This window comes from Monodon monoceros, unplaced genomic scaffold (assembly GCF_005190385.1).
Source record: "Monodon monoceros isolate NGI ecotype Baffin Bay Population unplaced genomic scaffold, NGI_Narwhal_1 Super_Scaffold_22, whole genome shotgun sequence".
Taxonomy (NCBI): Eukaryota; Metazoa; Chordata; class Mammalia; order Artiodactyla; family Monodontidae; genus Monodon; species Monodon monoceros.
Genome location: NW_021703779.1, coordinates 100156789 through 100171242, shown reverse-complemented (window position 1 = coordinate 100171242; position 14454 = coordinate 100156789). Strand labels below are relative to the sequence as shown.

General features: G+C 46.8%; 1 protein-coding gene across 13 annotated transcripts in view; it reads left to right on the top strand.

The window, feature by feature from the left end:
• The window catches only part of SEPTIN6 (septin 6), a 65566-nt gene extending 55343 nt beyond the window's left edge, over positions 1–10223 (top strand). For 4 of the 13 annotated variants that reach the window (XM_029241371.1, XM_029241380.1, XM_029241379.1 and 1 more), the window contains 2 exons: positions 30–220; positions 1026–2412. In XM_029241371.1, coding sequence (XP_029097204.1) covers positions 30–220; positions 1026–1119 — 285 coding nt within the window. In that variant the 3' untranslated portion in view covers positions 1120–2412. The other 9 variants (XM_029241377.1, XM_029241372.1, XM_029241378.1 and 6 more) reach the window with 7 other exon arrangements.
• The last annotated feature ends 4231 nt before the right edge of the window (positions 10224–14454 follow it).

Here is a 14454-nt window from a genome sequence, read left to right as displayed (position 1 = left end):
TCCCCAAACTCCCTGTGCTTCCCTGCCAGCTGCATGAGAAGTTTGACCGTCTGAAGAAACTACACCAGGACGAGAAGAAGAAGCTGGAGGATAAGAAGAAATCCCTGGATGATGAAGTGAACGCTTTCAAACAGAGAAAGACGGCAGCCGAGCTGCTCCAGTCCCAGGGCTCCCAGGCTGGAGGCTCACAGACTCTGAAAAGAGACAAAGAGAAGAAGAAGTAAGTAGTGGGCTGCTCTGGGGCGGGGGCCTCTCTCCCCTCCTGCTCATCCCCTCAGGGCGGTGACCGAGGCCAGCTGTGGGCTGATCTCGGTGTCCCCACTGGACCTTCGGATTCCCTGAGTTTGGGGAGCTGAGAGTAGGGGAGGGCGGTGTGTGGCCCCAGAGGCCCAGCCCCTCTGCTCGGCCCGCTTGGGAAAACCCTGCAAACTCAAGGTAGGAGGAGGGGGGGGAAAGGGGGAGGAAAAGCAAAAGGAATGTGAGACAGGAGAAAGAAGAAGGGAGGAAACAACGAGAAGCTGCAAAGTTACAGGAAAGAGATGAACAGAAAGAAGTGCAGAGAGAGGGTAGCAGGAGCCTCTGGGCACCCTCTTTCCCCCGGGAGGCTGGAGCCGATCCAGCTCACAGGCCTCTGCTCGCTTGTCCTAGGTCTAAGGTGGTTCACCTCTCCGTGCCTGGAGACCCCCCCTCGCCCCCCCGCTCAGTTCTCACGGCTGCGGCCAACAGGGTTCAAGTGCTGCCGCTGAAGGCTGCAACCTGGTCCTGATTTCTCACCCCTTCCCGTCCCTCCCTCTTGGCTGCTTTGTTGTTCCCAGCCTGGGGTACCGGGGACTTGGTGGGGAACCCTCAGATGCTAGTATCCTCCGCGGGCACCATCCTCCACGCCGGGGATGACTGTACAATCCATCTGTCTCCCCTGGCGTTTGGTGAGGCAGGATAGCATGAGCTCTTGGTTACCATGTGGGTCAGTATCCCTGACCCAAGCCCAGGCCTTGCTTGCTGAAGTTATCCATCCCTTATCCCAGAACCAGAGAAGAGAAAAGCATTTCCGACGGGACCTGTACAACACCAGGAAAACATCCGGTGGTCCCTTGCGCTCTAGTTGTTTGTGCAGTGTGACTGGAGGAGCCCTCATTTGCAGTGTCAAGCAGTGTCCTTACTAAAGCGGCCCGAGGATCTGAAACATGTCCCTGGTCATTGCCTTCTGTTCTTAGCCACTTGTTGCTGGACTCAACTATTGGATATTTGCCGGAAGGCGGAAACATCCTTTCTTCTGTGCCTGACTTATCACTTAAGGATAAAACAGCACAACATTTCACCAACAATAAAATACAACAGTAAAGTAGCTTATATTTAAAGGCACTCAGTTTTGCCATCTGAATATTCTTTTTTCAAAAGTGTAATTTGGGTATTTTCACCAATTAGTCCAGAGATTTTTTGTTACTGAATCTCACACTCTATGTCAAAGTCACAGACTAACTTTTTGTGGTATTACCTGATAGATGAAGTTCAGGTAGCCCGAAAAAAGCCTCTTCGGGCGCACTGTATATTAACTGACTTGTGTTAGTTGCACCGGCAGGAACGGATTCCTATTTTTAAGATCAGAAAAGTCTAAATTTGTCTTCCGGCCTTCATAGTCCTGTGGTGTTTGTTAACTCAGTCCCTGGGGCAGTTTCACAGCCTGCTGGCAGGAATTAGGAGATTCATTTGTTGGGACCCCACTGACACTCAACTATAAATAGTCCCTATTGAGCTGTTCAGTGGAAGTTCCTCCCAGACCAGGCTTTCTCCTCGTTGCCCTCAATTAACTGACTGCCACCCCACCCCCAGGCAGAGGACCCCAATAAGGGAGACATGTCTCTCCAGTCTCCAGGAATACTTGGAGTTGGTGATGGCATCCTTTTCCAATTTTGAGATGAGTGAAAACCTCACCGGCACGAGGCATCTCCAATTAACAAGAGAGCCTGACAAAACAGCCTGTCCTCTTCCATATTTCCTGTCCCCTTCCATATTTCCAGATATATAAGTGGCCCCAGGTGTGGGCTTTTTATGTAATTCCCTGAACAGTTGGCTAACCTCTGGAAGACCCATCATTAGACCTGTGTCGCTCTTGTCCCGTGGTGATGATGGGGGCGCGGGGGTTGAGGGCGGAAGTAGAGGTAGAAGCATTTCTTCTTGAGAGATGGTGATCGGATCTAATAGAGTCACATACTGAGAACTTCCTTTGGCTGCCCTGAAAGAGGTTAAGAAAGAGTACCGGTGTTTCGGGGGTCCCTACCAGCACACCCTCGCTTCTTCCCCTCCCCACTCCTCCTAATCTCCTTTGACCTCTAACTCTTCATTGTTTGTGTCAGCATAATATTACGTTTGATTCATAATATCTGATTTCTCCCCAAGCTCACTCCGTCTTCATCAGCTTTTACTGTTTTACAGTTAACTCTGCTGTTTGCTGCATGCTGCATGAGACCCAGGGTCCCGGTAAGCTTTATTAACTCTAAATAGAACTGGCAGCGGCTTCTAGAACACATCTCCCGAGATCCCACCCCCTGCCCAACACACGTATCTAATATCAAAGAAGCTGCTTCATTGTTCCAGCTGGTATTCCCTTGTGACTTATATTATGAAGAAATAGGCTGGTGTGATTTCAAGTATACATGTGGGAATGTTCGCCTTCCTGATTACAAGTGGGGTGTTTTCAGACTTTTGCTGCTAGAACAGCTAGGTAGCATAGGTAGATCCTGTGATCAATATTTGAAGTTTCAATTTTGGCCATTTTTTTTCTAAAGGCGCCTTCATCATTACTTTCAAAATTAACTGAACTGCTGTGACGAGGGGAACTGTTGAGTTCACAAGCCCTGTTCTGCAACGTCACGGTCAGCCTTGGCGCCCAGGTTTGGGAATGTTTTGAGCCAACGGAAACTTGCTTCTCTGTTTCCCTCTGGTGGCTGTTTCTTACCTGAGGGGTTCAAGTTCTCTAATTTCGTTTGGCCCCCAAAACTATAATAAAAGTGGAAGAAAATGAAGGTTCTCAGATATTATAGAATATTTAATTCTACAAGTACCAGCTTCATGAACACCTTTGATAAGTAGGTAAGCAGGTAACCGTTGGTAAGATGGATTCCTCAGGGCTAGGTGTTGTGTCTGCAGGAGCGAATACAGCAGCCCCTGGCGTCACATAGTTTATACGTTGGTTATAGCGATGATTAAGCTGCTTCTATCTTTTTAACTAGACTCAGGTAGTGAGTGGGGAGGAACATAAATATTTTAAATCTAACATAATTAGGCTTATTACCATTGTTAAACTTTACCATAGAAACTTTCAAGCAGGAACGAAAGAAGAGAGAGGACAGTACAATGCAGCCCCACGTACCCACAACACAGCCCCCAAACAACTGTCAACATACGCCAATCCTGTCTTATCTGTTGCTCCAAACCGGCTGGATTACTGCAAAGCAAAGCCCATATCATTTCATTTGCAAATACTTCAGCATGCATCTCTAAGAGCTCATGACTCTTAAAAAAAATAAATAACGACAACGCCACCATTATCACACCCCCAAAATGAACAATTCGTTCACACAAAATTTCTAGTCAGTGTTCAGAATACCCCGGCTGTCTCATAAACGCCTTTTACATTTGGTTTGTTTGGGTCAGGGACTATAAAATATTGAGAAGACTTCTCCCCACTCACCCATGGAATCTATGATTTAAACGGAGAGCCTGCTGTTAGTCACCGAACTAATTGCTGTAGCTACTGCCCTGGGGACTTCGGGCAGCTGGCAAAACATCCTACTTTCAGGCAAATCCCGAAGAGGAAGTCCATAGAGGCTTCTGAAACATAAGGCCCGTGAAATCGGGCCAAAGGAAACAACCCGAAAAGAACAATGAAATGATTTATTGTCTGGCTTAAAAGCAAGTCTTGGAGCCCTGTTAGCTGACTTGAATGAAATAGCAGGTTTCCACCTAGGAAGACTCACAACTCCGAGAGTGTCTGTCCGTGGCTGCAGTCCCAGTGCCCAGCACAGAGGCCGACACTCAGTTCATGTGTATTTTCTTTGGCCCCCCCCACCCCATTTTCAATGAGGACAACAGGAAAGTTGCATCCTGTTCAGTTAGATTTCAGTTAATGAAACCCGAATTAATGCTCTTTGACACAATTTGGTTCAGCTTTCCCAGAGTAAATCATTGGTGATGGCCATTGCTAAAATGAGTCCTGGCAAAACTATAATTAAAGCCATACTTCACAAGTGAGAGGCAATTCGCAAACAGTGGGAACAGCCAACCCCGACCCTGAGTAGGTTGGCTTTTTCTGGCATGCTCCTTGCCAGCACACCACAAAAGCAGTTCCAAACCGAATAGGGGAAGGAGGCCTTGGCTCCCTGGGGTCTGAAAGCAGCAAAGGCAACCCGTCCATCCCCCAAAGCCCTCATTTCAGGGGTGGATCACAAAGGCCACCCCTCATTAACTAGAGTGCAGGCAGAGTGAGGCTTACTGTTCCCTGCTGGTTTTGAAATGGCTTGAGGCACTGCTGGCAGCTGTCTGCAATTGCAAGAGAAATCCTTCCTCTGTGACCCGCACACAGTTGCAGGTGCTATGTCTCAGTGGTTGCTGGCCCCTTGACCCTTGGTTGGGGGTGCCCAGTGCATGGACGGTACACACATATCAAAATACTTCAGCCTTCCCGTGCAGCCCAGGACATAGGCTGTTGCAGTGTTCTATAGGTTTCTCTTCCCCTAGGAAGTAGACAAAGAAGAAAAATGGAGCTGAGCATTTGTATTACATTTTCATGCTATTCAAAGTGTTTTTCCGTATGGTACCGCATTTTCATATTACAACAGTCCCGTGAGGTAGAGGAGGAAGGGCTAATCTTCAGTTGACAAGATGAACAAATGGAGGAGTGGGGAATTTAAGAGACTTGCCAAGGCTCACATAGCGAGGAACAAGAATGCAAAACTCCTAGTTCCTGGTATACACTGCCATTCACGTGAGTGTGTGTGTGTAGGTGTGTAGGTGTGGATGTATTATTCACTCTGAGGAAGTGACTGTACAAACGTACTCAGCATGTGCTTTTAACTGTCCCTCCCCAGTATCTTTATTTAATGAGATAAATGTGTTCAGGTAAAAAATAACCAGGGGCTTAGATCCACAGGCAAGGAGTTCTCAGGGGCACTGTGGCGTGAAGGAAAGAGTCTTGATCAAACAGCCAAGGGATTCAGGCGCTGCGCCTCTTGGTTGTGACTCTTTCTCTGTGACCTCAGGCAAGTCTGTTGGCCTCACCGTGTTTCTCAGCCTCCTCATATGTCAAACTTGCGTCCCAGGGATGAAGTTTGAATGGGAGAAAGTTCAAAGTGCAGTGTGAACACAAACCAATAATGGATTTCCATAGTTCAGGTTTTCAGGTGACTGTGGTCGGACCCTAGTGCAGAGCCCAGTTACTGCCCCCAGACACGTCTCGAACAGATCTTGCCCCAGGGGTACCGGGTAGTGGACTGGGACTCTCCGAAGGTGAAACCTCTACCTCCTCTGCTTTCCCTATGGGGCGAGGCACTCAGTGGCTGAGAGCCTGGCGCGCTGTGCCGTGGCCCGAGGCCACCTGGAGATTTGCTAAAGGTACTCCTCTACAAGGTGTCTGGGTGGGGGGCGCTAGTCAGGACCTAGTAATTAAGAAGAGAGAAGTATTCTTGTGGCTGTTGATAATTGTTTTGCTAGCTAATGCCACTGTGGTCGCCACTCAGAGGTGTGTGGGTGAATGAGAGAGAAAGCATGTTCCCAGAAGCCAGTGCAATAAGGACTTAAGACCATCTAACACAGCTATATTCTAATTTATCCATTAGTCATCAAGACATTTCCTTCTAACCTTTTTTTTTTTTTGACATTAATCCATCCATTCATTAACCCAACTTCTGTTTTCATTTTCAGTTTGGGCTTCCTGTAGACGCCCTTTTCCTGTGCAACAGAGCTGGGCTTCCCTGTCTCTAATTCCCCCTTAACACGTCTGTGGGCAGAGAACCCGTGCCCTCCCCTTTCTTCCTGTCAAGGTTTATAGAAGCCCGAGAGTCTGAGGACGGCGTCTGGCCTCTGGTCAAGAAGCCATCAGTCACGTGGTTTAAAGATGCATCCTGCATCCCAGTGCCCCTCCCAGCGCCCCCAGCCGGCCACTCCCCACTCCATCTTTGCTGGGCTGTAACATGTTCAGGGGTCCCACCTGCTCTTCTATACCACCAGCTTCCCTGTTCCAGCTCTGGCTGCTGCTTGTTCCCCTGAGGTATTTGCATCCACCATGGCTGGGTGAGCACCAGTCAGCATGGCTTTCCCCATTAGTCCGCAGTCACTTGGCTTCCCCAACCATCCCTCAGCCCCCAACAGAAGAGCCGCAGCCTCTTCTCAGAGGGTTCCAGAAGGAGAATCCTTTGGTGCCTTCTCCTCCTGGCCTGTCAGCCCAGCCCTTTCCAGTTTTGATTCACTCAAAATCATTGCACTCAAGCTGTGTTAAAAACCTGGAACGAGTTTACTTACAGCCAGCCCTTCCCAGACAACACGACTGCTGAAGAAAGTATAAATTTCCCCTCTCTGTTATTCTGAGTACCCCACAGATGCAGAAGGCAGAATAAACCTGAATATTAGTACCAACCTAGTGTCTTAGGGAATTGTTACGAGGTGTCTCAGCATCTCCTCTGTAATTTCCCTTAGGACGCCACACCATCCCAATAAGGCAGGGCCAGTAGCAGATATAATCATCCCCTGTCACAAACTGCTAAACTGAGTGGTCAAAGAATCAGTGTTTTCAGTTTTGCTCTGAATCTTCCAGTCTATTTGGTGAATGTGATGAGTTTCGATCTGTATTTTGCGTGCGCCCCACAATAAGAAGAGGTGAGACTATCAGTTGGACAGGAGAAAAGAGGTGTGCCTTGGAAGGTCCCTAACTTTGTCTCCAGTCTAAGGATTCGGTATTTTAAAAATCTTCCAGCCCTGATTTGTGTGATGGGGCCCATCCGATAGTGGCTTTGGGAGCCCCTTTGAAGTTGAGAGCCCTCCATTGTCAGGGCCATGAGGCACAGTGGCCTTTGGTGTTTGGCCAGTGGGAGAGTGAGAGCTGGAGTGACCTGGCAACGATCTGTGGCTAACACGCCGTTTCTCTGCCCTTCCTTTGCAGTAATCCATGGCTGTGTACTGAATAGTATTCCCTGCTACAGCTGGACTGGACTCCATTTAGCCTTTTAAGCCAAGGTTCCTATTGTAACTGACAGCTTTCCTTTGGAGCGCCAGGCAGCTGGGTCCCCTGCCCCTGCCATGTACTTCCACTTCAAGCCCCACCTCTTCTTTTGATTTCTGCCTCACAGTCCCACTGGCACTGACCATGACCTTCTTTTTTATTTTTGAGGGTTTTTTTTTTTTTTTGGTCACTTTCTTTCAAAACACACAAACAAGGCTATGTGAAATTTTCAGGCCTTTTTGAAGTATTGAGAATGGGAAGGGGAGTTCTCTCTTCAATAATAGATAATGACAGGAAGCAAAAAGCAGAAAAAAACGAAAAGCAAACAAATGCATACACTTTATCTTTTCTTGTTGGCAAAGCAAGAGTGCAGTTTTGACATGTATTGTTTGGTGAGTCACTGATTGGTGAGTGGCCAGAAGCAAGTATGAAGGTGGTGCTGCGAAAGCATAAGCTAGTTTCTTGAGAAAATCCAAGTCACACCGTGGAGCATTTTCGGAGACCCTGTGCTCGGAGATTTAAAAACCAAAAAAGCTTGGGTACTCAGCCAGTAGCTCAGGGAGATGCTAAGCTAGGGCTGTCAGGTCTCCTTGGGAAAGGCTGCTTATTTGTAGCTTTGATGTTTCTGTGACCAGTTTCAGGGCTGCTTCCCAAGAATCCCAAACTTAAACAACTAATCGGTCTCCATCCGCTGTAATTATTTGCATTACAAATCGGAGGCTCCCTCATTTGCATTTGTTTACAGATTAACTACTTGAGGCTTGGGGAGCTCTGAAAACTTCAAAAGGTATTAGAGCCACCCAGCCTTTGAGAGACCTTCAGAGACTAGGCAGGAATTTTGTATGAAGGGAGACATTTTGGTCCAGAAGACAGATAGGACCCACTTTCTTGTAAGAGGAAATTGAGGCCCCGAGAAATGAAGGGACTTGCCAGACGCCCCAGTCCTGTTTAATGGCAGAAGCCAGGCTAAATTCAGTGTGTCCTGAGTCCCGAGCCGTTTTACAGATGGACTCAACGTGTTCATGTATGTTCCTAGAGACAAGTCTTTTGATGTTCCAGAGAAAATGAATAGTTAGTATTAGAGGGCCTTTGAGGTTTTTATCCCGTAAGAAAATATTCGAGGATGGGGTGGGTAGGGACAGGCAAAGCAGAGGACTCTAGGCCAGCTCCTGAACTGAGCACTTCCGCTGGCGATAAGAGTCCCAGGCACCTGTTAGCTGCTCAGCTTTCCTGGGAGTCTGGAATGGGGCGTGCGGGTGTGGGTGTTTAACAGGTGCCCTAGGTGATCCTTGTCATCAAGGAAGTTTGGTAAACAAAAATCTACCCTGTGAGTGAACACGAGACCTTTAGGAAGTCAACCGAGGCTATTAAAAGAATTAAAATGCTTATTTTATTGGGTAGCTTGTCTCACTGTAGACAGAAAGGTTTTCTTCCTTCTTCAGTGAAAAGACTTTTTAAGTGGTACAGTTATTACTATTTAAAAAAATACCCTAAGTACTCTGTTTACTTCTGGTGAAACAAAACCAGTCGTTAGAAATGGTCTGTGTCCGGCTCCACGCCCACCCCAGCCGAGACTGGGATAGAATGGTTTTCTTGAAAAATCCCCACGTGTACACACACACACACCCCTCATGTCTCTTAAGCCAAGAAGTTTGCTTTTCCTAGCTGCAGTACAGATCACTTTTTTGTTGTTTATGTTTTTTGTTTTAATTATTTGGCATTCACATGTGGCTGTTAATATGTGCTCTCTCTCTTTTTGTTTTAATTAAAACAAGAAGCTTTTAACTGGTGTGTGGTGTTCTTAAAACCTTTTCAGCACATTTCCCTGTGGTGATGGTCCATCAGTGACCCCATTTCTCACCTGTCTTCTCCAAGTATGCTCTGTGCTACCTCACACTGCCCACTTCCCTCACCCTGTCTTACTCTGAATATCCTTTTTCTTTAGCTAACTTCATGTTTTCTTTCTTTCTCTCTCCCTCTCCAGCTTTTTTTAATCTTGTCTTCAGCAGCTGCACTAAGTCTAAAGGAGAAGACTGCCATTGTAGAAGAGTTAGGGTTCCATATTGTCTCAAATCAGAAACCAACCAATTCCCTCTCCCTCCAAAGTGTGTGCGCATACACACACACACACACACACACACACACACCACACAAGTGTTCACTGTGTCCCTGTGTCCAGGCAAGACGCCCTCTCCCGACTTACGTGGTATTTTAAGTGGAAGCGTCTTGTGCTAACCTAACAAGGCATGCAAAGAACCATCCGAGCTGGAGAATGGACCAAATGTAGCCTCAGAGAGACAACTGCAGGACGACTCACCCAAGTGTAAGAGACTGAGGCAGGAGACCTCAGCTGTGGGTGTGGAAGTACTGTTCACAAGTTTTTGTTTGAGTTTTCTGTTTTTCTTTTTAAACACCAATTCTCTGGTTCAATGGGTTGACTGTCTACAGCCACTATTAAACATTTCTGAATATGGATGAGAAAGTCAAGCAACATTCATATCTTCTTCAGCATTCACAGACCTTCTGCAGACCCCCCAGCAAGTGGGGGAAGTGGATCTACTAACTCTCAGGTGGAGAAGGGAGAGTCGGGGGAGTTTAAGCTTAGTGAGAGCAAAATGACTCCATTCAACCTTCCAAGGCCAGTTGGGGTTTTGAGAGAAGTTTCTGCTCAACTTGGGATCTGGAGGGAGAGCTTTGATGTTGATAAATCTGCCTTGAATTCATTGGTTTAACTTGCATCAAAATACCATGTGAGTGTGCTCATTCCCATATATCCCTACAACCATTGCCATTCCACTGTCCTGTGTCTCTTGAGAGAGCCTCTTTGCATGTTTTTCAGAGTCTGTTTTTCCTTTCTTCTCCTTTGTTCTTTTTGCTCAGAGATGTGACCAGTCATTGGCCCTCTGGGGCTTTCATTCGCCAGGAGAAACATCCCGAAACCAGCATTGTTTAGCTTGATACCTTTCTAATGTCCATGTCAGTTTTCAATAAAATTCAAAGAAATGCTCAACGGCTGTGTGATCATTAGGTGATGGGCCCACCGCGGTTTGCCTTAGGAGGAGTGGGTGGCTTCCTTTCAAAGGGGGTGACCGAGGAGCTCAGGGAGGCACCATCAGCCAGTTTGCAACCTTCCTGGGTAGGCTGCTGGGCCTACTCCCCCCACCTGGGCTTGAAATTTCCATGGGGTGAGGTGGAGGTGAGCAGGAAGTCCTTTACTTTTCCTTCATTAGCATGGACTTAACTGATGCGTTGAGCTCATTATCTTCCAGGATAATAAATAGATGGAGAAAGTGGAGTTGCCAAACCCTACAGAATAAGATTCGGGTGAGTTTTAATTCCAGAAGGAAAAGAACTCTGCCCTGCATGTCTTCTCTTATTTAATACTGTGATGTGAGCATCCCTAAAATTCATGGATATGACTTGAAAAGCCTTCTATGGATAGGGTCTCCTAGGGAGGGAATCCTCCTTTTGTCCCTGCCAGCATTAAAGCGGGCAAGAGGGAGAGTGGTCAGTTTTCATAATTCTGGTCGCCGTCGAGGTGCGGTTTCCTTTCCTCAGCTTCATTTCCCGAATGGCCAGATGCTGGAGACCGGAGGGTGGTCGATACCCTCTTCGAACCGAGGCCTGGAGGCGTCTGAGCGGGTACCGGGGCAAACGACACTGGCCTGCGTCTGCGCAGCTCGCACACTAGGGGGCAGCCGAGCGGGAACAACACTTGCCTGTGACGTCACCGAGCCCCGGCAGGCACTGAGGTGTGGAAAAATACCGGCTCTGGAGCCAGACAGACTTGCCAGCTGTGTATGCTCTGGGGCAAGTTGTGGTCAAAACTTCCCTGTAAAAGAAGAATATCAGTAACTCCCTTGCAGGGTGATTGCGAAGGTTCCATGAGCTAACGTAAATTAAAGATCTGGGTGTTCACTAAACGGAATCCCTGTTAAGGATGGAGTTTCCCCTTTACTAGAAGTCTCTTAGGTTCTTCCAATCCACGGTTTCTCAACCTCAGCACTATAGTCTTTTGATGCCAGATAATTCTTTGCTGTGGAGGCTGTCCTGTGCACTGTAGCATCCCTACCCACTAGATGTCAGTAGCACACTATACCATCCCATCCCCAGCTGTGACAACCGAAACTGTCTCCAGATAATGCTAAATGTCCCCTGGAGGGCAAAATCGCCCCAAACTGAGAACCATTGCTCTAGGGCAGGGGCCAACAAACTTTTTCTGTAAAGGGCCAGCTGGTAAACTATCTTAGGCTTTGCAGGCCACGTGGTCTCTGCAACTATTCAACTGTTAACTATAGAACAAAACCAGCCATTGATAATATGTAAAAGGATGAACGTGACTGTGTGCCAATAAAAGTTCATTTGCGGACACTGAAATTTGAATTTCACGTGTGGGTTTCATTTTCACATGTTCTGAATTATTATTATTTTGATTTTTTCCAACCATTTAAAACATAAAGACCACTCTGAGCATGAGGGTCATAGAAATGCAGGCAGATGGACGGGATTTGGCCTGTGGGCCACGGTTTGCTGACCCCACCTCTAATGCATTTTGGTGCTTGTTGATGCCTCATCGAGCCTAAAGGTGTTAGAAGTGACTGGCTGGGGACTTCCCTGGTGGCGCAGTGGTTAAGACTCCACCTGCCAATGCAGGGGACACGGGTTGGAGCCCTGGTCTGGGAAGATCCCACATGCCGTGGAGCAACTAAGCCCGTGTGCCACAACTACTGAGCCTGAGCTTTAGAGCCCGTGCTCTAGAGCCCGCGAGCCACAACTACTGAGCCCTCATGCCACAACTATTGAAGCCCACGCGCCTAGAGCCCGTGCTCTGCAACAAGAGAAGCCACCGCAATAAGAAGCCCACGCACCGCAATGAAGAGTAGCCCCCCGCTCGCTACAACTAGAGAAAGCCCGCGCACAGCAACGAAAACCCAACGCAGCCAAAAATAAATTTATTTAAAAAAAAGTGACAGGCTGGTCAAAAGAAATCAGAGATGAAGACAAATGGCTGATGTTTTAATGCAAGTTAGTGGGGAAATGGGTTTGATTAACTAAAATTTGCATATAGTTTTGCTAGAGCATAGATGGGGGCAAGGGTCTGCTGGGGCTCTGAGAGCCAGTTGCTGGGGCCCTGCTGAGCAGTGAAAAGGCCAACTACTTCTAGGGACAGAACCAGGCCGCTAATACCCTCAAAAAGGCTGAGCAAACTGGGCTCCAATTGTAAGCACTGAGGTTAAGCAGTGTCCTTTTGTGTTCAAAATGCCCCCCGCTCGGGGAGGTTCATCCCTTTGCTAAAAGGACAGTTTTCTTGCAAGGCCATTCTTTTAAAGTGAGGACACCTCTTGAAAGACTTCTGCATTAGAACAGTTAATACCTCACGTTGGCTTTGCCACCTGGACCTACTACCTTCCGTCAGTGTCCAGCCAGGTCCTGTACTATCTCTTAGCTTGTTTGGCTTGGACTTTAGAAAGTCCCTGCCCTCAGCTCAATACCTATAAAAATTATATATATATATATTTGTTATGTATAGGATTGGGGTCAAACTTCTTATCTTGGTTTTAGGCTCAATGAAATTATTTTTTCTTAAGTGATAAGGGTGTATTGGACACCACCCGTGAATTTGGTCCAGTGCCCTCTGCTATGGGGGATACTTTGCATGAGATCAGTTAGACACTGCTCTTGAGGAACTTACAGACTGGCCCTATCTTATTTACCCAACCATACTTTCCAGTACTTCCTAATAGCCGTTTCCATTCCAGTCCATTCAGTCTCTGCACAGGCCTCTCCCTGAGTTATGCAAACTATTTGTTGACATTATCTGAAATATCCTCTACTGATTTAAATCCTGCCTTTGAGGCTCAGGCCTACCTTCTCCTTGAAGCCCTTCTTGACCCCATTCACCTATCTTGATCTCTTCTTCCTTTTCTAACCTCCTGGCTGAAATTTTCTAATCTTCTCTGCTTCTCGTTTGAGGGACTTCATTCCTAAAGAGAGGTTAAACTTCCTAAGGGTAGGAACATCATTTCATGGCCCCCCAGAGGGCCAGGAGAGTGCTGGACACACAATAAAAAGTGATTAAGAGGTAGCTAGATTGAGATTCTTCACCAATGTAGGGAACTATTGCACTTCTGAAACATTTAAATTTGAAATTAAGCTACAAGAATAATACCAAGTATACCCACATCCTCTTGACCCAGATGCACCAACTGATAATATTTTGCCCCATTTGCTTTATCATTTATACTCAGGCTCTCTCTGTATCTAGATAGATAGAGATACGTAATATTTTTTTATGAACGATTTGAAGGTAATTTACATGTATCATGGCCCTTTACCCCTGAATATTCCAGTGTGTACTTCCTAAAAATAAGGATATTCTCTTACATAGCCACAGTCACCAACTTCAGTAAATTTAATATTGTTACACTGCTTTAATCTATTGAATAGTATACTTTACAGCAATTTTTCTTGCCATATAAGATTGGCTCTAGGATCACCCATTGTGTCCTGTTTCTTTAGTCTCCTTTAATCTGACACAGCCTTTCTTCGTCTTTCCATGACATTGATATTTTTGAAGTCCCATTTAAAAAATAGACTGTTCTCATTTTGGGTCAAGGTGTTGCCCAGTCTCTGCACTATATAATCACTGTTTTTTCCCCTTCTTTGCTACTAGTAAACAATCTGTGAGGAGAAAGTATAAGTCCATGCAAATATCCTACTCCTCACCAAACACTTCCCCCTAGATTTAGCATCTATTGGTAATTCTTGCCTGAACCAATCTACAAAATGATGATTTTCCAACTCCAGCATTCCCTTCATATTTACCAGTCAGCACATGGTATTCTGTTGTAAGCAAAGGCCCTCCCTTCTCTCTCATTATTTCTTTATCTACTTGGTATCACTGTGGACTTATGACTTCCTATTTTTTCAGTGGCTCATAACTGTCCTTAATAATTTTTATTTATTTTATTTATTATTATTATTATTTTTTTTTGCGGTACGCGGGCCTCTCGCTGTTGTGGCCTCTCCCGTTGCGGAGCACAGGCTCCGGACGCGCAGGCTCAGCAGCCATGGCTCACGGGCCCAGCCGCTCCGCGGCATGTGCGATCCTCCCGGACCGGGGCACGAACCCACGCCCCCTGCATCGGCAGGCGGACTCCCAGCCATTGCGCCACCAGGGAAGCCCTTTTCCTTAATAATTTTGGTGCTCAAATTACCGGGATCTGGCCAGCTCCTAGCTA